Below are 22,531 nucleotides of genomic sequence, written 5' to 3'. Positions count from 1 at the left end.
ATGAAGCCCAAGACTGGTCACCAACAGCTCCTTTTTGAAGCTAGGTAATGGGTCCATGGGGGTTCATTATACTTTCTGCTTTTGTCCTATCTTTGACAACTTCCACGGCACTGGCTGCTATCGATGCCCTGGTGAGGAGGGAGAGCAAATTAGGAAAGGCCCCTGAGTGGGGGGTGGCAGTGCTAGACCCGAGGAAGGACACAGACAAGCCCACCGCTGTCCTAGACTTCACGTTCTTTGGGGGAAGAGACAGACAATAAACATGTAAACAAATATGACCATTTAAATCAAGATGCTGGAGAAACAGGGTGATAGGAGTGTGCGGGGGCCGCACCGGACTAGCCAGAAACAGCCGCTCCGCCACAGCATCTGATGCCTCAGGAGCCAAGCAGATATTAATAGTGGTGCTTTTAAAATCCTTCCCATTCTACATTTTTTTACTTTTACTTATAAACAAGTCTAAATTAGTGGCTATGAGCATACTATTCTAGGGAAAGTGTTTTAACTTAAAAGCTTTTGCTCCCTCCCCCCCCCCCTTTTTTAACTCCAGATTTGGAGGCCATGATTGGCCCAAGGGTTTTAGAAGTAGAGCCAATTCTGGACTGACCCCGGTGCCCCTTTAGCATCCCGTTTTTTGCCCTGGCAGCTCTCCTGCCCTATCATTTGGACCCTAAAGCCCTCTCTTCTCTGGCCTACAGCTTTCTGTCACTCTTAGGGCTCCAGAGGACCTCCTTCCTGCCCCTCCTCCGAGTGCCACTTTCCTGTGCAAGGCAAAGCAAGAGCCCCATGAGGACAGGACTGTTGCTTGTGTTGTTCACTGCTATAATCCCAGCACCCAGAATTGTGCCTAGCACACAGCTGTCACTCAATAAATATTCACTCAGTAAGAGGACATCCTGAATCCACTAGGTAAGTAACCAGACACCCATGCAGGTGCTTATGGATTCCATCCTACAACCGAAATGAACTTGAGGCCTATCTTCGCAGGGATAAATAATACTTCCATTTTATAGACGGACGGCTGAGACCAGAACTTTCACCGACGAGTCTCTCCCTTCCTTAGAAATGTTTTAAGCCAAAAATTGGAGCTATTGAAAAATCTAGCACACAGAGGGAACATTACCCACGTCACTTTGCATTTCGTGAAAATATAATGAATTTAATTGATGTAGAACAGCTTTCCTGGATAAATCCAACAACACGTATTTTGGTTTCCTGAAAACAAAACAACCCAAAAAACCCAAGCGAAACAAAACTCTTCTTCTCCGCGGGCCGCCCAGCCTGGGCTTCTTTGCATACGTGCTTTTAGGAGAGGCTTGCAGACTGCCTGTGTTCTGCACGGCCACCACCGACACTTAACATTCATTAAATCATAATGACCCAGGAGGCCTGGAGTTTTCTGCTGCTCCTGGGTCTGTGCCTTCCTTAAGTGACCTTGGACGAATCTCTTCCCCCCCTCGCGTCCGATGGCCGTACATCCGTTTCAGGCCACTGTTCATGACCGAGATGCTCTACAAAAGCTTCAGGTTGCGCCCCGCAGGGAGTGCCCTCCGCCGTCTGCCGGCTGTCCGCAGGACACGCGTCCTGGAAGCCTGCGCACGGTGGTGGAGCGTCGGCAGGACCCTCCCGGGCCGGCCCAGGTACCCGAAGGCCACCGGAGCCCCAAGGCTCAAGGCAGCCGGCCCCAAACCGCATTTCCCGCCTCGCCGCCGGCCGCCGGGGAGTTCGGCGGGAGCCGCGGCCACCGGGTCGCCCGCTCCGGCGGTGCCAGCGCACGGCGCGGCGGAGGCCCGGGCGGCCGGCGGCGGCCGCGCATTGTTGTCGGGCTCGCCGAGCACAGCCATCTTGCATCAGGCGTCCGGCCCCGGCCCCGCGCCGCCACCTGCGGGGAAAGTTGAGCGCGGGCGGGCCGGGCGGCCCCGGAGCTCCGGCGGGCCGCGCGGCCCCGGGGGCGCCCCCGGCCGGCCGCGGCCTCTGTCCCGCTGCCGCCACCGCCGCTCGGGGCGCCCCCTCCCCCACCCCATCCCTCCCCCGCCGCCGCCCGCAGGCCGGGCGTTCACCGGCCGCGCCCGGGCCGCCGCCCCTCCCCCACAGCTCCTGGGCGCCCGGACCCCGGGCTCCCGGCGCGGGATGACGTGGGCGCGGCGGGGAGGGGATTGGGGGGGGAGGACGGGCCGGGCGCGGGAGCCGGCCCCGGGGCGCGCGGGTGGACGGGCCGACAGGCGGGCGGCCGGCCGTCGCGGCGGGAGCCGGCGGCCCTTCGGCACGTCTTTTGTGTTTGTACACACTCGGCGCGAGGAGGCCGGGGGGAGGGAGCGGGCGGCGCGCGGGGGAGGGGCGAGCGCGCGCCAGCGAACGGGCGCGCGGGGGGAGGGGAGGGGGCGGGGCGTGAGCGGGGGCTGGGGGCGGGGCCGAGCCTTCCCTCCATTGTGTGTGATTGGCTGGCGCGCGGCGCGGGGGCGGGGCGGCGTGTGTTGGGGGATAGCCTCGGTGTCAGCCATCTTTCAATTGTGTTCGCAGCCGCCGCCGCGCCGCCGTCGCTCGCCAACGCCAGCGCCGCCTCTAGCTCGCCGAGCTCCAGCCCAAGGAGAAGGGGGGTAAGTTTCCCCGGCCGCCCGCCTCCCCGGGACCGAGCCCCGCTCGCCGCCCGCCGCGGGGCCGGGCCCCGGCGCTGCGGGGACGGCCCCGCGGCCCCCGCGGGCTTGGCCCGCAAACTTTTTGGCCCCGAAATGGAGGTGAGGAGCGAGTTTCCCTCGGCCCGAGGCGGCGGCGGCGGCGGCGGCGGCGGCGGCTCTCCCCCGTCTCTCGCCGCCTCAGCCCAACAGCAGCCACCGCCGCGGCGCCGAGCCGCTCTCCCTCCTCCCCGCGCCCCGGGCTCCCCTTTCTTCGGCGAAATCCCGCCCGCCGCCCCTTCCCGGGACCCCAGACCCTCACCACGACCCGCGCGGGCCCCTTAACTGCCGCCCCCAGGCCCCGGGCCGCGGTTTTCGGGCGGGAAAGGGCTGGAAATCGCCGCCGCTTCCCACCCCGGGGTAACTCGCTTTTTGCTGCCTCCCCACAGTTGTTGCTAAGCTTCACCATCTTGTCTCTCTTCTCTGGTCACCGACCATATTTTCTCCCCCGTTTCTCTCTTCCCCGTTTCACAAACGGGGGAACGTTTTTCGCAGAGGGACATTTTTCTCTCCTTTTTTGGAGAAGCGGAAACTTGATGCATTTGAAATGCAAAAAAACTTTTGCATTTTGGAGGGCGGCACGTGGCAGGGGATCGGGGCATTTTGGAGCGTTTTGGTGTGTGGTGCGTCCGGGAGGCAGCGGATCGGCGGCGCGATTGTTTCCATTTTGCTGGGGTCTGGGAGCCGCGCGGGGGGCGGCGGGCGGGCTGCGGGCCGGGCCCGAAAGTTTCCGCGGGCCGGGCGGCCGGGCTGCGGGCGCTCGGGTGATGTCGCCGAGGAGCCCCCGCGGGCCGGACGCGGGGACGGGGCTTTGTGGACGGCCCTCCGCGGGAGCTTTCGGCCCCGCCGGCCCTCGAGAGCTGTAGAGACGCGGACCCAGGGCTGCTGGCCGATATTTACGGAGATCTGTGCGCTGCCAGGCGCACTGGGGGGCAGCCGCGGGGGGAGCGGGGGGGGGCGAAAACCTTTTTTTGTTGTTGTTTTGTTTTTTAATGCCGATATTTGACTCGACCCTTCTGTGGTTTGTGGCTTCGTTGTTTTGACTTGTTCGTGGATCGGGTGTTTACAGACATACCTAGTTTCTGCTTTAATTAAAGAAATTGAAGCAGAGGCTGTTAGGGGTCTTTTTGTTTTGCCGTTTGTCGCTCAGATTTGGCATTTTGAGAGATGATTGGCGTTAATGCTAGCAATCTTGTAGTTCTACAGTTTGTTTCAAGAAGTCCTATTGGGGTGGTAGACGTAATCTGCACCCTTTAGAATTATTACATTACGGACTTTTTTTTTTGTACTGGTCATAATTTCCAGGTTTTCGGGGGTGGGGGTGATGGTAGTGGCAGGAAAACTTGGATGTTTGGTAGTTGCATATATGATGTTTGTTTTTTAATGCTGGTAGGTAAGTAAGGGAGTTTCTGTACCATGGCTCGTACAAAGCAGACTGCCCGCAAATCGACCGGTGGTAAAGCACCGAGGAAGCAACTGGCTACAAAAGCCGCTCGCAAGAGTGCGCCCTCTACTGGAGGGGTGAAGAAACCTCATCGTTACAGGTATTTAAAAAAAAAAAAAGAGGAAATAGTGGGACAAAGTCTGTCCAAGGAAGCAGTATTTATGTAATATAACGCTAAGATGTATGATAAGCACACTTTTTCCTTTAGGGAAGCTGGTGTCTTTCCCCTTTTGAATATTTACTAATCCTTGAAAAAATATATATATAAAATTTAGTGTTGGGTTTTATTGGAATATTTTATTTTGAAACTGCCCAGAGGCCAGAGGAGACAAATTGAATCACTAATAACGTTCATGGGATAGAGTGGCGTTTTATTCAGTTTGTTACATTAGTAATATGTGTTTTTTAAATAGTAAAGTGTTTTTAAAATACATTTCTGAGGACACTGTCACTTTGGGTAAAATGACAAATTTTAACATTAATTTTATTTTACCAGTAACCAAAATGGGGGATGTCTTGTTTGCGTAAAGTTCTCATCCCTCATTTATTTGAATTGGTTTATTTCCTCCTCTTAGCACAGTGGGTTTTGAACTACCCTGAGCAGTGTTGTTAAGGGCATCTGCCATTAGAGGGCAGAAGTTGTCCATACTTAGCCTCTGCAAATGATTTTATAGTTACTCTAAAATAAAAGCTCATTCGATGGAAGAAAATAAGTCAGACTTGAGGTACATTTTTTCCCACAGTTACTTAGTAAAAAACAAAAAAGTGGAAGATGCACTGCACAGTCATAAGTGTTCAAATCCAATCATCCCTGAGGGAGGAGCAGTAGTCAAAGTAAAGATACTCTGGGGAATCAAACTTAAATAGACCACAAGAGTAGTTCAAATGCGGCTCATTGGGTGGTGTTGGTAGGGCTTTTAGAAGAATTGAGGGTGCGGGTGGGAAGGAGTATGGTGCCAAGTGGAGAAGTCTGAATGGGGACTTTTATTAGTGGCCTAACACCCTCCCAAGTAATAACAGAAGTTACTGCCACATCTGTGTTATAGATGAAGGAGATGAACGGGACTTGAATAAACTCCCTGCCAAGATTCTACTTTAATACCATACTTTTTGCTTTAAAGGTATTGTCGTTACTCTTGATAGACTTGAATATTCACATCATAAATTCATAAGTGAAATTTTATACAGATGCTAAAGGTTAGAAGATGAGCGGTTTATTTTTTGGAAAATGACTGCATGTTTTTTATATGGTGACCCTTTCCTTAATGTGGGTTTTTTATTGTTTTGTTTTTTTTAAGGCCTGGTACTGTGGCACTCCGTGAAATTAGACGTTATCAGAAGTCCACCGAACTTCTGATCCGCAAACTTCCTTTCCAGCGTCTGGTGCGAGAAATTGCTCAGGACTTCAAAACAGATCTGCGCTTCCAGAGCGCGGCTATTGGTGCTTTGCAGGTAAAATGGCTGGTGGGAAAGGCTCTGTAAGAGGTGGCCACCCTGCTGCTACCGAGAACAATTCTAAATCTTTACTTGTGCTTACATAATTTAATTGTCTGGAGCCTGTAAGGTGGATGATACCTTTGCATCACCGTTGAGATGGCAGAAAGGTTAAGTTGCTCAAGGTCATAGACACAGAAATGTCATTTGAACCCACTTGGGTCACGGAGTCCTAATTTGAACCCATTTGATGCCAAAACCTAGTGCGCATTTCTGTATACCATTTTTAAATTTTAAACGTTGCTTTGAGAACAATGCTCAAGGGGGAAAAGAACCCTCTTGTTCGTCTCTGGGTGCAGAGACATGTAATGCCCCTAATGTGACATTATAGAGACATGGGACTAAAGGTCTGTGTTGGTGATCAGCTTTAAGCAGTGACTGGCCACTCTAAAAGGGTGTAGAATGAATGTCTTACTCACTCTGAAGAGGCAGGTGCAAGCAGAGAGCGCATAATGTCTGGGTTGGGAATAGGCTGTACTGAAGAACTGTAAATTGTGGTAAAAGAAGCACAGGGTGGTTAGGATTGGATGGGCGAGAGGAAGACAAGGTGTGCTTAAGGATTATACTGTACGTGTTAAGGGACGGGGATTTCAGGACTTGTAGTTAGCTAAAGAGGATTATGGATTTCCACTTAAATGGGAAACTGTTGAGTTTAATCTTAGCACCAGGGCATCAGAACTCTGAGAAATAGTTTGAGGTGGTTGTGTATCTGAAATACTGTGTTTTGCACCAAGATTAAAACTTGAAATGCCCACAAAGAAGATACTTCATTAGGTGTAAGGGTATAATTAAATCAGTCGGGAAAGTGTAACCTATTTTATAGTGTTTGGCATTCTTCAGATGAGTGAATCTCAAAACGTGGTTAAGACGCTCCGTCAGAGCGTGCGGTTGGGAGTGATTCAAAATGCAGATTGCTAGGTACCGCCGACCTGGATCACAATCTCTGGTGGGGAGGGTCCACCATCTGCATATACTCCATGGGGGGATTTTCCAGGCTGCTGTTGCCGAGCCGAGCCTTTGCTTTATATGTGAGGGAGATTTGATAGGTGGATTCTCTACTGAAGTGTAATTGGTTGAACTGTTTCTATGGTTAGTCTGAGCTTCATTTGATTGGTGGATTCCAGGAGTGGGCTTCCATTAGATTCTCAGTGAATGGAAATTGCTGAAATTTCAAACTACTAAAATCTTCCAGTGCTGTGACTTAAAACTGTTTTCTCTTTTTTTTAAAGTTTTTTTTTTTTTTAAGATTTTATTTATTTATTTATTTTATTTGAGACAGAATGAGAGAGAGAGAGAGAGCAATGAGAGGGGGGAGGGTCAGAGGGAGAAGCAGACTCCCCGCCGAGCAGGGAGCCCGATGCGGGACCCGATCCCGGGACTCCTGGATCATGACCTGAGCCGAAGGCAGTCGCTCAACCAACTGAGCCACCCAGGCGCCTACTGTTTTCTCTTTTAATCATTGATTGTCTTGAGGTCTCATGGATTACTACAATTGCAAATCACATTTTACCCACTGTATTGTTAACTACAGAGACATCACTGAGCTTGACGGGCATTTGATTCAGAGCTGCTAGTTCTATTTTCTAGTTAGCCCAACTCTGCTTCAAGAACACATTAGTCTTGGGAGTCCCACATGTTTGAGCTCACCTGTCAGTGGTAGGGCCTTGTAAATTGAAATGACTAAACAATCTGGGTAGAAGACTACTGTCTTTTTACATCATGTCTAAACTCCCATTGTCCCTGTGACTCAGGGGTGTGTCTTACATTATTAAGTGTGGTTGTGTTGGTTTTAAGCAAAATGTTTGCCTCTGCTGCCTGTGGTACTTTAGCAGTTAGTTCTTTACTGGAAAGTGGAATCTTTGATTCAGTTTTTTGTGTGTTTTTGTATACGTACTCTTCAGGTCCCTTAAAGACCTGGAGATGGAGAATTTGCTAATGGAAATAAAGTAATAGAAGAGAGCGGTTAAAACAAAATGCCAGAGGTTGCTGTGTTTCTGGCTTTGGAATCACACAGTTGACAAGTTTCCTGACAGCGCTAAATGAGAAGGGCGGTGGTGCAGGAGCAGGGTAGGGAGATAGTCTGGCTCTGCCTGGAGATACTCGGGAGTTGACAAACTTCAGATTTAATCTTTGCCTTTAACGTCTGAGAGTTTGGACTAAGGTATCCCTGTGTTAAAAATACAGACCTCTGTGTTTTGAAATGGTGGAAGAACCAGACCTTGAATATACTCAAGATGCTGTAAATGAGTCTTTCCTTCCAGTTGTGAGATGTTTTTTCTTTGGCCATCATCTCAAAATGATGTTTGTTGGGTGTACATTTACGTGGCAGTCTTTAATTCCCATTACAGCCTTAATGTTTAGGAGACCTTAGGGCCTGTGGGACAGAATTGGAAATAAGGTCATGGTCCAATCCCCTGGGAGTATCCAAGAGCCGACCAGACATGAATCTGTAAAACCAGTGTTAACCGGTTTCTAAGACAGCAGTAAGAGCCCCACATGCCCCTTCGGACCAGGACTAGGGTGCCTAGATCCTACCACTTTTTTTTTTTTTTTAAGATTCTATTTATTCAAGACAAAGAGATACAGAGAGAGAGCACGAGCAGAGGGAGAAGCAGGTTCCTCACTGAGCTGTGAGCCAAACGTGGGGTTCGATCCCAGAACCCTGAGATCATGACCTGAGCCAAAGGCAGATGCTTAACCGTCTGAGCCAGCCAGGCACCCCAAGATCCTACCACTCTTAAGTGGTCTCAAAGTCACAGGGCCTGGGGTGCCTGGGTGGCTCAGTTGGTTAAGTGTCTGCCTTCGGCTCAGGTCATTGATCCCAGGTTCCTGGGATTGGGCCCCACATCGGGCTCCCTGCTCGGCGGGAAGCCTGCTTCTCCCTCTCCCACTCCCCCTGCTTGTGTTCCCTCTCTCTCTGTGTCAAATAAATAAATAAAATCTTTAAAAAAAAAAAAAAATCACAGGGCCTGTTGTTGGCTTGTCCATATAGTGGCTCATAGTGCTTGGTTTGGCAAAAGCATTCCAGATGTGCATCATCGTGAGATGATGTTGGGTGGAACAAAATTAAACTGGTATCTTTCCTGAGGAGCGTCAGTTGTAGTATCTGATGTGCATTATGAACCCCTTAGAGCAGGCTACGGTATGCCATGTTTTCCAAACTTTTTACCCATTTCTTAGAATATCCTAAGAATGAATCCCTGGATAAGGTCTTTGGCTTTTAATACATTTCTTTGGAATGTTTGCATGGAAATGATGCAAAGTTAAATAGGATTAGATTTTTAAAAATAAATACTTGTTGGTCATCATGAGACTATTAAGTAACTTACATTAAAAGGTGGCTGGTGTACAGGGCCCGTGAGTACCAAGGAATTAGGAGGAGTTCACGGCTACCTGCACTTAGGAGCCAGGGCTAAGAGAAACGCTCTCTCTCCTGCACGGAAGTCTTGAGCTAGGCTTTAATGGGTAAATAAGATTTGAACTCTTAACAAATGCAGGAGAAAAACATGTAGGGGGTGGTAAAATTTGGATGACACAAATTTTTATAGAAGAGAGGCATGCGGCAAAAAAGATGAAGGTATAAATGTGCAGAAAGTAATTTTTCCATACGATGAACTAATGTAAATCATTTGAATTAATTGTTGCTCTGTTAATGCTTTGAAAAGCAAATCTGGCTGTTCCCATCTACATATAAATCTCAGGAGTTTTATTGCAAAATCATGTTTGTGAAAAGCAAATCTGCCTGTTCCCATCTACATATCTTTTTCTTTTTTTTCTTTAAATTTTTTTTGTTACTAACCATACGTTACATCATTAGTTTGTGATGCCCATCTACATATCTTGTGTATCATGTAGCATATGTGGCTTTAATTGCTCAAGTATTTAGTGTGTTATCATTGCCTAAAGATGCCAAAATGGAAAGTTGTTATTAGGGCAAAAATAGCAACTATAAAAATCTGTTTTTTCTGAGTATCTTGAACAGAGAAGTAACTTCCCTATAGAGGAGGAGACAGGGCCAAATAACCTCTCACTTGATGCTCCGCCTCCAGTAGAACAGCTCAGCTGATGCCTGGGCTGGTAACACAGATTCTTCGTTCCAGAATGAGTGAGCAGATGTTCCAGCTTCAACTAAAGGATGCTTCAGCTTTGCACAGCTGTAAGATAGACAAACGATTGAGTTAAGAGTTAATTCTAAGTAGAAGCTCCTCTTTTTCCTTTCCCCGTGCCAGATGTCCGGGAACAGCCCCTATGGCTGGCGCTTGGTGAGCGCTGGTGGGGATAGGAGGATGCCTTCAAGGAATCTTGAAGTGGAATGGGAAAAACCAGAGGGATTGATATTAATACTAGAGGGTAAAAGGTCATTACAGATTGGGATGCACAGGGGAAGGTACACCTGGGAGGGGGCACATCTAGGCCAAATAGGTCAAAGTCTGTCAGTAAGACACTGATCTAGTGTGTTCTGGGACCCATAGTCCTCTCGTGTGATCAGACTGAGGTTTCAAAGGAAAGGTAGCCGGGGACTGTGTGATGGGAGCCAGTGGTCAGCTATTTTGGATTATTGGCGAGGCAGGGGTTCAAGCAGATACTGGAGTGTGACTGGGGTTCAGACCAGGGAGGACCCTGGCGAGGAGGAGGGAGTATTAGTTTGGATTGGATATATGATTCCATTTATCATTGAAAGGATAAGGGAGGATCTTCAAGCTTAAATGGGATTTCTTGAATTAAGTTAGAGCTACTTTTAAGACATTTCAGTTTATAAGAAATCACATGTTAAACTTTAGGAAAGTCAGAACTTTCTTAGTGATGAAGTAATTTGACTTCTGTGTAATTGGATAAAGATTTCCACACTTGAGCTTTTCTCTGTTCATCACCATCTGCGGGACAAAGCTGAAAGGCCGTTTCCGTGGAAGCATTCAGCTAAACAGTCAACATCACCTGAAGTAGGTTTTCAAAGGGTTCAGAAACCCACGTCATTTTCACCAATGCAGATACATCTTAAATGTTGGTTCTAACACCATTAATAGCTTTTTCTCGTTCCTTCGCAGGAGGCAAGCGAGGCCTATCTGGTGGGCCTCTTTGAAGACACCAACCTGTGTGCTATCCATGCCAAACGTGTCACAATTATGCCAAAAGACATCCAGCTAGCGCGCCGCATACGTGGAGAACGTGCTTAAGAATCCACTATGATGGAAAACATTTCATTCTTTAAAAAAAAAAAAAAAATTTCTCTTCTTCCTGTTATTGGTAGTTCTGAACGTTAGATATTTTTTTTCCATGGGGTCAAAAGGTACCTAAGTATATGATTGCAAGTGGAAAAATAGGGGACAGAAATCAGGTATTGGCAGGTTTTCCATTGTCATTTGTGTGTGAATTTTTAATATAAATGCGGGGACATAAAGCATTAATGCAAGTCAAAATGTTTCAGTGAACACGTTTCAGCAGTTCAACTTTATAACAATTATAAATAAACCTGTTAAATTTTTCTGGACAATGCCAGCATTTGGATTTTTTTAAAACAAGTAAATTTCTTATTGACGGCAACTAAATGGTGTTTGTAGCATTTTTATCATACAGTAGATCCATCCATTCGCTGTACTTTTCTAACTGAGTTGTCCTACATGCAAGTACATGTTTTTAATGTTGTCTGTCTTCTGTGCTGTTCCTGTAAGTTTGCTATTAAAATACATTAAACTATACCTGCTTTTGGTCTTTATTATCCACCTTAGCCGTAGAGTTAAGCCACTTGATGATAGCCGTATTAAAAATCATTTTAGTATCATCAAGTGTTTTCTCACCTTACATCTGCGACAAGGCCGTTGCGAGATGGGGAAAGGAGAAATTTTGAATGGGAAGGAAACCAGAGCTCTACTGGCTTTCGTCCTGATTTAAAATGGGCAGAGACTGGGGGTGCCCGGCCAGCTCCGTCGTAAGAGCACGCGACTCTTGATCTCAGGGTCATGAGTTTGAGCCTCACTTTGGATGCAGAGATGACTTAAATAAGAACTTTTTAAAACAAAATAAAATTAAAAAAAATAAAACAAAAAATTTGCAGAGAGTAAATCTGTGAAAATCAGATCTCAACTCTTCGGATATGTTGTATTCTAAACCAATCGTTACTGATCCTAGCCGGCCAACAGAATCGTGTGGAAATAGGTAAATCTTCGTAAGTAGTGAAGGTACATTTATAAACATTACTACGCTATTAAACTTTGTTCAGTGGTAATTTAAAATGCAAATGTCACAGTAAGTCTTAAGCTTAAAAATTCTGTGCGTTGGAGATTGGGCTCTTTAAAGATGCTGTGTGAACCCTGAAGTTATTGATCAAGCACCAACAGTTAACTCTTAGCACTGTTTTGTTTAGCATTTGAATGATAAGTGTGAAATAAGGGTAATAAGCCTTTTAAAGCTTGTAACCCATCCCTAATGGACTGACGGTAGTTGTCACATTCGAGCTTGTGAAGCTGCTCTAGAAGTAAAATTAGTTGATGGGCCGAGAACTCCCAGTCAATAAGGTAGAACATTGGGCTTCTGTTCCTGCTTGTGAGCTCTTTTTTAACCGTAACTTCATTTTTTTATATTCTCCATCAAAAATCACTTAATGAGAGAATTACGAAATTCGTTTTAGAGCCTGTTTCTGATTTCTTGACGTGGGATCTTAGTTTTTCGTGCAATCCCTTGTGTAAACTTCAGGCAGGCGCTGGTATTACCTGGGAGAATTGGCCAGGGTATTCATTGTAATACAAGCTACAGAAAGCCAGGTTTTTGTTTTAAGTAAGCTCAAACCCACGAGCCCGAGATCGAGTCACATGCCCCACTGAGCCAGCCAGGCTGCCCCCCAAAAGCCAGTTTTTCATGAATTTCCCCAGTTCGGGCTTTGCAGTGCCAAGGGACAGATGGTAGGGCCTGTTCATGAAAACTAGGGAAAGTGGGTGTCTCCAATAGGGTGGAAGTTAGCTGTTGGTATCTGTTTACAAATAGGGAATGCCATCCTTTGAATTAAACTCCCTTAGAATCTACTAAATTTTGCTCTAAAACTTCGTGAACTAAAAAGCATGTTTCTATTTCTGTGTTTCCCCATGAAATAGGTATGTTAACAATTCACTTTAAACAACTGTGGAGTATGTAACTGCTCACTGTTGAGGTACTGACACACAATACGTTGTATATGACAAAGTGGAACATTCAGGGAAAAAGATGCAGACAAAATAGATGGAAGTTGGCACTCCATACACAGATGTCTGGCCATTGTAATGCGCTTGTCTCAATATTCTGTGCTCTGTCGATATTTGATGTGTATTCTATTCCTATGAAGTATGTGATTGGTTCCTACTCACAAATTAGGCAGTGAAACCTGGGGGGATTTTTTTTTAAAGATTTTATTTATTTATTTGACAGAGAGCACAGGTAAGGCAGAGAGGCAGGGAGAGGGAGAGGGAGAAGCAGGCTCTCCGCCAAGCAAGGAGCCCGATGCGGGGCTTGATCCCAGGACCCTGGGATCATGACCTGAGCTGAAGGCAGAGGCTCAACCGACTGAGCCACCCAGGCGCCCCATCTTGGGGGCTTCTTTTTTTTTTTTTTTTTTTAAGATTTATTTATTTGACACACAGAGAGAGCGCACAAGCAGGGGGAGCGGCAGGCAGAGGGGAGAAGCAGGCTTCCTACATGAGCAGGGAGCCCGATGTGGGGCTCAATCCCAGGACTCTGGAATCACGACCTGAGCTGAAGGCAGCAGTTTAATCAACTGAGCCACCCAGGTGCCCCTTGGGGGCTTCTTAATGGACAGTTATATACTATGTGCATAGTAGTTTTTGTTTTATTTCAAGTTTTGATTAAAATATGTGCCTAGTAGCTTTGAGTTCAGGGCTATTCTAGGACTCTTGGATGTAAGTGATCCGCCACCCTCTTGACCCCTGGGTCAGTTTTTGAAAAACTGTCACTGATGACAGGCTGATAATCCTGTTCCCCAGTATGCTTTGGAATTATTACTTGACAAGCCTACCCAGGAAGAGTCTGGTGAATTGGATTTGGGCCCAAAGTGACAAGTGGGGGCTGTGGCTTACCTCACCACTCTTGGTTAAGTGCAGTCTTCCAACATCTTCAACAGGGTAACCCACTTTTGAATACTGAAGTAACAGGAAAACAGCCAGTTAACACCTCTTAAGCTTCCAGAAAATGTTCCTAAAGTTGTTAGAAGAAAAACCCTACAAGATTATATGGTAAGATAAAAATAATTTTAGGTAAGTAGGTCTTGGGAATTGGGAATACTTTAGCTAGAAGAACTTTTCAGAAGGAATTTGGAGACTATTCTCAAGCAAATGGAGGGACTCTCGCCTGGCTTATACTGTTAGGTGAGTGAACGCTTGGAAATGCCCAAGCTCTTTTCCCTTCCAATCTTGACAGCCTAAAATCAGAGGAAATAAATTCAAATGTGCACATTTGAAATTAAGGATCTGCTAGATGCTGAGGATGTAAAGGGGCATAAAGACGCTCGAAGCCCAACTTCCTGACCCTCTGAGGTGGGTGCCCTCAGAGACTGATTCTACCCATGAAGAAACTTGGCCACGGCCACCCAGTTCACGGAGGAGATAGACTTTGTTTTCCAGTGGACTAAATCCAGGTCCTTGCTCTAATTCCCATGCTCAGGGAGTGATACAAGAGTCACTGATTTTGCTGGGAGTACCAGAAGTGAAGGCAAGTCTTGACCGTGGAAACAGAAAAAAGACAACACTGGGAATGAGGAGGGGCAGACTAGAAATCACAAGAAAACCCTCTGCCTGTCTCACCAGCTGTTCAGTCGTGAGCAACCCCCTTTAATTTCTCCCTCTCCCCCACCTCCATTAAATCCTGTTGACTCTTAACTCTAAGGAAGTGCATCCAAAACTTTGCGCTGAATATCTCTAGCGTCCTTGTCCGGGCTGCTACCTTCCCCCGGGACACCCCACATCAGTCTATAGCCACCCCGTTCTTCCTCCCTTGGGCCCCTTCCCACAGCCTCGGGAGAAATGCTTCTAAAGCAAGTCCTTTCAGGTCATACCCCCAACCGCACACTGAATCACATCTAAACTCCTAGGCTCGCAAGGCCCTGTGTGACGGCCTCGCCAGGCTTTCCTCCAGAGGTCCACCTCTTACTAAGCTGCAGCCAAACCCTCTGCCCACATGCCTTTTGTCACATCCTTGGTTTTATTTCCTTCGAATCTATCCAAATCTGAAATGACATTGTTGGCTTTTTTATTGACGACCTCCACTAGAATGTGCTAGAACAGGGGTTCGCCATGTTTTCCACCGCAGCCCCAGTGGTGGTGCATAGTAAACCCGAATAACAATCCGTTGGGAGTCATGCAAGAATGAATGAGTGTTCCTGCTTTCCTTCCGACTTTAACACTGAAGCCTCTATAACCTTAATAGATGGGACCCGATTTGTCATTTTGAGGATTAAGTGAAAATACATGTGAAAACCCAAGACCTGACACATAATAGTCAGTAAATGCTGGAGTAGAATGGTAAGTTCTGATAAAGTAAACCTGCATCCACACCGTTCCTTGCAAAGTTGTAAAGAAAAATCTGGCCCCCAACTTCCAACAGTTGGTTCGCAAGCCTCCCGGGAGCCTCCGACTGTAATCCAAAAACCAACCCCCTACTCAGAGGACAGGGAAAGACGAAAGAAAGGCAGGCCTACCAGGTTGGCAGGCGGCAGGTTGAACAAGCACAGGGAACGGACCTACCAAGCTTGTCTTGGGGGCTGCAAGATGGTGGATCCCCACACCTACCCACCACATCCTCACCGTTCATGGGCCTCACTGGGGTTTGGTCACGCCTCCCCCCCCCACCCCGATGGTGCCAGCACCACATCACTGTCTCAAGGCCGTCCTTGGGGCGGAGGGAGCTTCTGGGAGCAGGGAAGACAAGCAGAACCCACCTTCCAGGGGCGCCTGGGTGGCTCAGTCGTTACGCGTCTGCCTTCAGCTCAGGTCATGATCCCAGGGTCCTGGGATCGAGCCCCGCATCGGCCTCCCTGCTCAGCAGGAAGCCTGCTTCTCCCTCTCCCACTCCCCCTGCTTGTGTTCCCTCTTTCACTGTCTCTCTCTCTCTCTCTCTGTTGAAAAATAAATAAAATCTTTAAAAAAAAAAAAAAAAAGAACCCATCTTCCAAGGACAGGAGAGGGGTCGAGAAGCCTGTCCAGTTCATGGGCCAACTAGCAGTCACATCCTCGGGACCTTCCCCAGGACTGATCTTTCCAGGCAGGCAATTTTTATTAGGTCCCCATTGGATAATGCTCTTCTTATGCCATTAAGCCTTGGTCCCTAAATGAAACAGGATCAGGTGGGTATACCTTTACCATTGATAAAGGGAGTCAAATCAATAGCGTTAGTGGTGAAACCCTAGGTAAGAGGCATTCTCTTAAAGTTGTTGTGAAGACTTCTTCACCACTGTTTTTAAATGTATTTTGGAAAGTTCTAGGCAACGAGAAAATATATTTTTTAAAAAAGGAAATAATTAGGGTGCCTGGGTGGCTCAGTTGGTTAAGCGACTGCCTTTGGCTCCTGTCATGTTCCTGGAGTCCTGGGATCGAGTCCCACATCGGGCTCCCTGCTCAGTGCGGAGTCTGCTCTCTCCCTCTGCTCCTTCACCATGCTGTGCTCTCTCTCTCCCTCTCAAATAAATAAATAAAATCTTAAAAGAAAAAAATGGAAGTAATTATTTGCAGCATAGCTTCATGCTTAAGAGTTAGGCTCTGGAGGGGAGCCTGGCTGGCTCAGTCGAAAACTGCGACTCTTGGCCTCAGGGTTGTGCCTTTCATTTAAAATATTTTCTGGGACTCCTGGGTGGCTCAGTCAATCGAGTGTCTGCCTTTGGCTCGAGTCATGATCCCAGGATCCTGGGGAGCAAGCCTGGTGTGTGCAGACCCAGTAGGGAGTGGACGTGCCTGCCGAGACCCGCAGAGCAATGGGAGGTGTGACAGGAGCCGGATCTGGGGGCTGGCAGGAGATTCGCAGTGGACATGCTGAGGCTGAGATGCATATGAGCTTTCACTGGAGATTTCAGGGAGATTGTTGGATAGGAGCCTGGGGTCTAGGAAGGAGGTCTGGGCTGGAGAGCAGAATTTAGAAGTCACCAGCAAAGACATGGTCTTAAAGCGAAGAAGCTAGATGAAGTCACCAAGGGAGCAGGGTAGCTACAGAAGAGCTCCAAAGACTGAGGCACTCAACATTGACTTCAGAGCCCCGAAGGAGCCTGACGAGGAGAGCCAGGCACGTATGGAGTCTGGAAGCCAAAAGAAGAAAGTGCTCTAAGAAAGAGAGGCAGCAGCCACTCTCAGATACGACCGGATCCAGTAGGGTAAGGTCTGAGAGTTGCCCACTGGAACTGGCAATGTGGGGGTCACTGTGGTCTTGATTCAGGGGCTCAAGACCCAACTGGAGTAGAGTCAAGAAATGTTGGGGTTTTAATCAAAATGAGCAAACTTCTGGGGCACCTGGCTGGCTCAGTCCGTAGAGCATGCGACTCCTGATCTCCCGGTGGTGAGTTCGAGTTCCGTGTTGGGCGTGGAGCTGACTTAAAAAAAATAAAATAAAAAGAGAATTGGAGAAATGGGAAACAACAAGAAGAGGTGACTCCAGAAGTTTTGCTTACAATGGAGAGAAATGGAAAGTAGCTGAGCAGGAAAATGGGATCTTGGGGCGGGCAGGGCTCTCCCCACAAGGTGGGAGAAATAGAATGATTGTTTGCTATTGCGTGTGTTCTTTTCTTTTCTTTTTTTTTTAAGATTTTATTTATTTATTTGTCAGAGAGAGAGAGCACAAGCAGGGGGAGCGGCAGAGGGAGAGGGAGAAGCAGACTCCCCGCTGAGCAGAGAGCCCGATGCAGGACTTGATCCCAGAACCCTGGGATCATGACCTGAGCTGAAGGCAGGTGCTTAACCCACTGAGCCACTCAGGCGTCCCTTTTGCGTGTTTTCTATGTGTGTGTTGTCTGGGTTGTGAGGATTGTATGAATCAAAACACATCAAGGGGCGCCTGGGTGGCTCAGTCGTTAAGCGTCTGCCTTCAGCTCAGGTCATGGTCCCGGGTCCTGGGATCGAGCCCCGCATCGAGCTCCCTGCTCAGCAGGAAGCCTGCTTCTCCCTCTCCCACTCCCCCTGCTTGTGTTCCCTCTCTTGCTGTGTCTCTCTCTGTCAAATAAATAAATAAAATCTTTAAAAAAAATGTCAAGTGCTTGGTACTGTTCCTGGAACATAGTAAATGCTCAATAAATAGCACTGCTAGTTTTATGACATAATTGTATTATTAGCAAATAATATTTATCTTGCCAAAGAGTTTCAACTCCAAAATTTTTGGTTTTAATGAGATCTCAATAAGATAGCAGGTTATAAAATATATGAAAGTCAACAGAATTTCTATACATTACCAATAACTAGTTAAAATTTATAATGAAACTAATTGCTGGTTAGAAGAGCAACATATAAAAATGTAATATAAAAAATTCTATCTACAATGTCCACTAAACTATAACACATCAAAAAATAAACTTAGGAAATGTGTGAGAATTATTAAAAAAAACACCTTTTTGAAGGCCATAGAAAAGATCTGAATAAATCAAGAAAGATTTATGTTCCTTGATAGAAATACTCAACACTGTAAGGATCTTAGTTCTTTCCACAGTGATCTACACACAAACTCAACAAAAATTCTAACAAGATTTTTTTAATGGAAACTGACATTTTAATTCTGAAGTTCATCTGGGTGAGAAAATATGCAAGGACTGAGAAATTTTAGAAAAAGGGGAAAAGACTTCCTTTAAACCCATGTCACGGTAGGAGCACCTGGGTGGCTAGGTTGGTTAAGCCTCTGAACTCTTGGTTTCAGCTCAGGTCATGATCTCAGGGTCATGATCTCAGGGTCCTGAGACTGAGCCCTGCCAAGGTCTCCCTGTTCAGTGGGGAGTCAGCTTCCCCCCCTTTCTCTCCCTCTTCCTCTGCCCCTCCCCCCAAATAAAAAAATAAAGTTAAAAAAAAAAGAACTAGAACCAAGATTACATTGGAATCCAACATACAGTGTAGTGTTAAAAACTTGGATAAGAGAGGCTCCTGACTGGCTCAGTCGGTGAAGCATGCAGCTCTTGATCCTGAATTTGAGTCAGACCTTGGGTACAGAGATTACTTAAAATAAAATAAAATCTTAAAAAACAAACAAACAAACAACAACTTGAGGGGCTCCTGGGTGGCTCAGTTAAGCGGCTGCAGCTCAGGTCGTCATCCAGGGATCCTGGGATGGAGCCCCAAGTGAGGCTCCCTGCTCATGGGGAGCCTGCCTCTCTCTCTCCCTCTGCAGATCCCCCTGCTCCTGCTCTCGCGCTCTCTGTCAAGTAAATAAAAAACACTTGAATAAGTGAACTGTTCAAGTTTTTAAGAGTGAGATAATTGCACTATTCACGAGGGGCATGCGAATGTTCATACATGTTTTAATACTCTTCTCCAAATCTCCACTTGTATCCCCTAGAAATGTAATGATATGCATTTCTAGGATAAACCTATATATTGCAGCACTGTTTTGTATACGGGAGAAATCTGAACAACGTAAAGTCCATCAGTGGAGGAATGGCTAGATAAAACTGTATATAGTGATCCTGAGAAATACCATGTAGTCATTAAAAAGAACGAGGCAGAGAAACCTATGTATGCGGATGTGGGAAAATGTTCAAGCTACACAGTTACATAAAAAAAGCAAACTGCGGGATAGTGTAGCATATTTCTTCCTATGAGTTTAACGACAAACACAGTAAACAACCTCAAACCTTTGTAAGTATATGCGTGGATGTGGACATACCGTGCACGTGCAGAGATTACGTGCACGTGCCTGGGAAAGGTCTGGAAACACACGCTGAGCGGCTGGCCCCGGTAGCCCCCGCCCAGCCCCGGTAGCCCACCGTAGATGTTCCGGCAGAGAAGCCGCTCCTCCCAGGCAAGGCCTCGGACTCCGCTACTCACCTGTTTACAGCCGCAGCAAGGCTGTACGGAGTGCGAAACACCTGCCCTCTCCCGTGAGGTCTCTCCTCGGGAGAGATGGCCGAGCATCTCCAGCTGCCCTGCCGAGCCCCACCCCAGCCTCGGACCCAGCCTGGCTCCGTGGTTCCGCTTCCCGAGAATCCGCTGTTCGGACCCCCAGGTTGCATCCCTGCGCTGTGACCAACGTGAGCAACTGAGGCACCTGCAGGCGTTGAGGAGGAATTAGCTTGGCCCATCCCATAACCGCCGGCAGGACAGGTAACCTCCACGAGCCTCAGTTTACCAGTCTGAAGCACAGGGACCCCTGGAGCAACAGGAGGTGACTTCATGTGGCTTAGGAGTGAGCATTTCGTTTTGGGTTTATTTATTTATTTAACTACTCTCTACCCCGAACGCGGGGCTCGAACTCACACCCGGAGATCGAGTCTCGTCCTCCACCGACGGAGCCAGCTAGGCGCCCCCAGGAGTGAGCATTTTTAGGATGTCTAATAAACATTGTACATGAACCCTGGGGTTTCAGGTAGCACCTCTTGACCTTTAGGTTTGGAGTGGATGAGAACATTTTAATGATAATCGTGGAGATGGGGCTGGCGAGGCAAATGTGACCGAAGTGGTAGGAGGACGTCTGGGGACGCGCGACGAATGCTCGGCGCACAGCCGACACTGGGGGGGCCGGGCCGGAGTCCCCCGGTGTCCCGTCCACCTCAGCTCGGGGACGCCGGTCCTCCACGCCCCTCGAGCCCAGCCCGTCGCCCCTGCGCCCCGTTGTCGCCCCTGAGCCCCATTGTCGCTGCGGCGCGCTTCTGGGATCGCCTCCAAACCTCTCTCCCCCTGCGGCCTGGCCTCCTCTCCTCTCCCCTCCCTCAGGCGTCCGGGAGACCTCCCCGCAGCGCCCCGGCAGCCGGCCAGCCCCCAGCCCCTGTCGCTCCGCCCCCTCGCCCCGCCCCTCGCCTCGGCCCCTCGCCCCCCCCCCCCCGGGCGTCCCCCGACTCCAGCGGCAGCGCCCCAGGCCACGCCCCTCGGGATCCCGCCGCGCCCACCAGGACCACGCCCACCGGTTCTCGCTGCACCCTCAGACCACGCCCAGACCACCCCCCTCGGAGGGTCCCGCCACACCCTCCCTGACCACGCCCCTTCCAGTGGGCGTCTCCGAAGACCACGGCCCTCGGAATCCCGCCGCGCCCTCCCTGACCACACCCGCAAGAATTCGCCCTCCAAGAGCGCTTTGGTGGCTCAGTCCTTAAGCATCTGCCTTCGGCTCAGGTCATGATCCTAGGGTCTTGGGATCGAGTCCCGCATCGGGCTCCCTGCTCATTGGGGAGCCTGCTTCTCCTTCTCCCACTCCCCCACTCCCCTTGCTTGTGTTCCCTCTCTCGCTATCTCTCTTTAAAAAAAAAAAAAAAGAATTCGCCCTCCAATACCGCGCCCCTCGTGTTCCCGCCGGGCCCGGCCACGCCCCTCCGCTCGGGTTCGGCCCCGAGCCCTCCCGCTCCCGCCACCCCCCCTCGCCGTGCCCGCCCGGGCCTCAGCTTCCCCGGGCAGGACGCGGGCTCGCTGTCCCCGCAGCTACTCCGGCCCCCGAGTTTGGGACCCTGGCCCGAGTGCCTGGCCGCCCGGAGGCCCACGAACTGCAGCCCGGAAGGTGCCGCCCATCCTGCCGTCGGCCGGCTTGCACGCGGCCCCGGGTAAACAAAGCTGGGCAGTGCTCAGCTGCCTCGGGAACCGAGACGCCGGTCGCACGTGGCCCCCGCAGCCGCGTCCCTCCGCGTGCGCCGCAGCCTTCGAGCCGCCTGGACCTGGCTCCGAATGACCGGGCCGCAGAGCTGGGCGGACACTCCGGGGAGCCCCAGACCCCGGCCTCCCCCGGCTGCCATCCTCCGGCTTCGGCCTTGTCATTACTTCGGGCTCAGCCTCTGCTGGGAACTGCGAGAAAGGATGACCAGGCGACCCCTGGCTCCCCAAGGTCCCCAGGTCCCCTGTCAAGCTGAGGCGCATACTACCGGGACACTCCGGAGGGAAGGGGCTGGGGCTGAGCGCTTGGCCGGGTTGTCATTCCCGATGGCCTCGAGGATGAGCAGGACTTACAGGGGTCAGGACCAGAGACACCCCGCCAGGCTTCAGGATCAGATCTTAGGAACCAGTTCTGCCGAGTGCAGCAAAGAGATCAGCTAGGAGGTCACCGCAAGGCCTGCAGGACCGCCCCGGGGGGAGAGGGAGTCCCAAGTCCTGGAGAAGCCAAGTCTTGGGAACACCAAAGGTGGACGGGTATTTAGATGACCTTGAGCATGGGGTGGGAGCTGCCAACGGCTCTTACAGGCCCCGCTCAGCTTCTCCCATGGTCTGGGGCAGGGGCCTGGGAAGGCCTGAGGAGGAGACCTCAGCACAAGTATCCCCTTCAAGGCGGCCTTGCCCTGAGGTTTTAACAGGACGTCCCCCTCACCTGGCAGAATCAAGCACTTGGCAGCGAGCCCAAGAGAAGGCAGGTTAAAGCAGTCCTCAGCAGAGCAGGATATTTGTCCAAGGAGTGGGCACATCCAGAGAGAGGATGCCACCTCCTCCCTTGGGGATTTTGGCTAGGTTCTACTTGTGATCTCCTCAGAGCCTCCCTCCCTTCCCCGCTGCCCTGCCAGGTCAGGGGCGGAGGCTCGGCCAGTGTCCGCTAGTGGTCCCGCTCTCCAGAAATGAACAGTGGCTTAGCCCAAGATTTCCAGGGCCCCAGAAACTTAATGTTGAAAACGGTTGACAGACACTTTAAAGGGGGATATTTGGCTTCATGTTTGGGGTGAACAGAGGTTTTGGAACATCTTCTCCACCGTGTGCCGAGCAACCATGCTAAGTTTTCATGCTCCTATCACAGCTACCCTGAGAAATAAGCATCGATCCCCCAGTTTCAGAGACGGGGATGCTCAAGCTCCCAG

General features: G+C 49.3%; 1 protein-coding gene across 2 annotated transcripts; it reads left to right on the top strand.

The window, feature by feature from the left end:
* Nucleotides 1-2,435: 2,435 nt before the first annotated feature.
* On the top strand, nucleotides 2,436-11,306 carry LOC113932223 (histone H3.3A). Of its 2 annotated transcripts, none has more exons than XM_027610975.2 (4): nucleotides 2,436-2,597; nucleotides 4,066-4,216; nucleotides 5,415-5,568; nucleotides 10,656-11,306. In XM_027610975.2, exons 2-4 carry the CDS (start codon nucleotides 4,089-4,091, stop codon nucleotides 10,782-10,784), a joined length of 411 nt encoding a protein of 136 aa, XP_027466776.1. In that variant the 5' UTR covers nucleotides 2,436-2,597; nucleotides 4,066-4,088; the 3' UTR covers nucleotides 10,785-11,306. The 2 variants fall into 2 exon arrangements, with proteins under 2 accessions (XP_027466776.1, XP_027466774.1); XM_027610973.2 differs by having other exon boundaries at nucleotides 2,467-2,597; nucleotides 10,635-11,306.
* The last annotated feature ends 11,225 nt before the right edge of the window (nucleotides 11,307-22,531 follow it).

The sequence above is a fragment of the Zalophus californianus genome, chromosome 10 (genome assembly GCF_009762305.2).
Source record: "Zalophus californianus isolate mZalCal1 chromosome 10, mZalCal1.pri.v2, whole genome shotgun sequence".
Lineage (NCBI taxonomy): Eukaryota > Metazoa > Chordata > Mammalia > Carnivora > Otariidae > Zalophus > Zalophus californianus.
The sequence above is the reverse complement of the archived record's forward strand: the minus strand, read 5'-3'. Positions and strand labels throughout refer to the sequence as shown.

Bases quoted from the DNA above. Each gene is read 5' to 3' on its own strand.
- LOC113932223 (XM_027610973.2), top strand. From the start codon at position 4,089: ATGGCTCGTACAAAGCAGACTGCCCGCAAATCGACCGGTGGTAAAGCA. The intron at 4,217-5,414 runs GTATTTAAAAAA...GTTTTTTTTAAG, and splicing joins AAGAAACCTCATCGTTACAG to GCCTGGTACTGTGGCACTCC. The intron at 5,569-10,634 runs GTAAAATGGCTG...CACCATTAATAG, and splicing joins CGGCTATTGGTGCTTTGCAG to CTTTTTCTCGTTCCTTCGCA.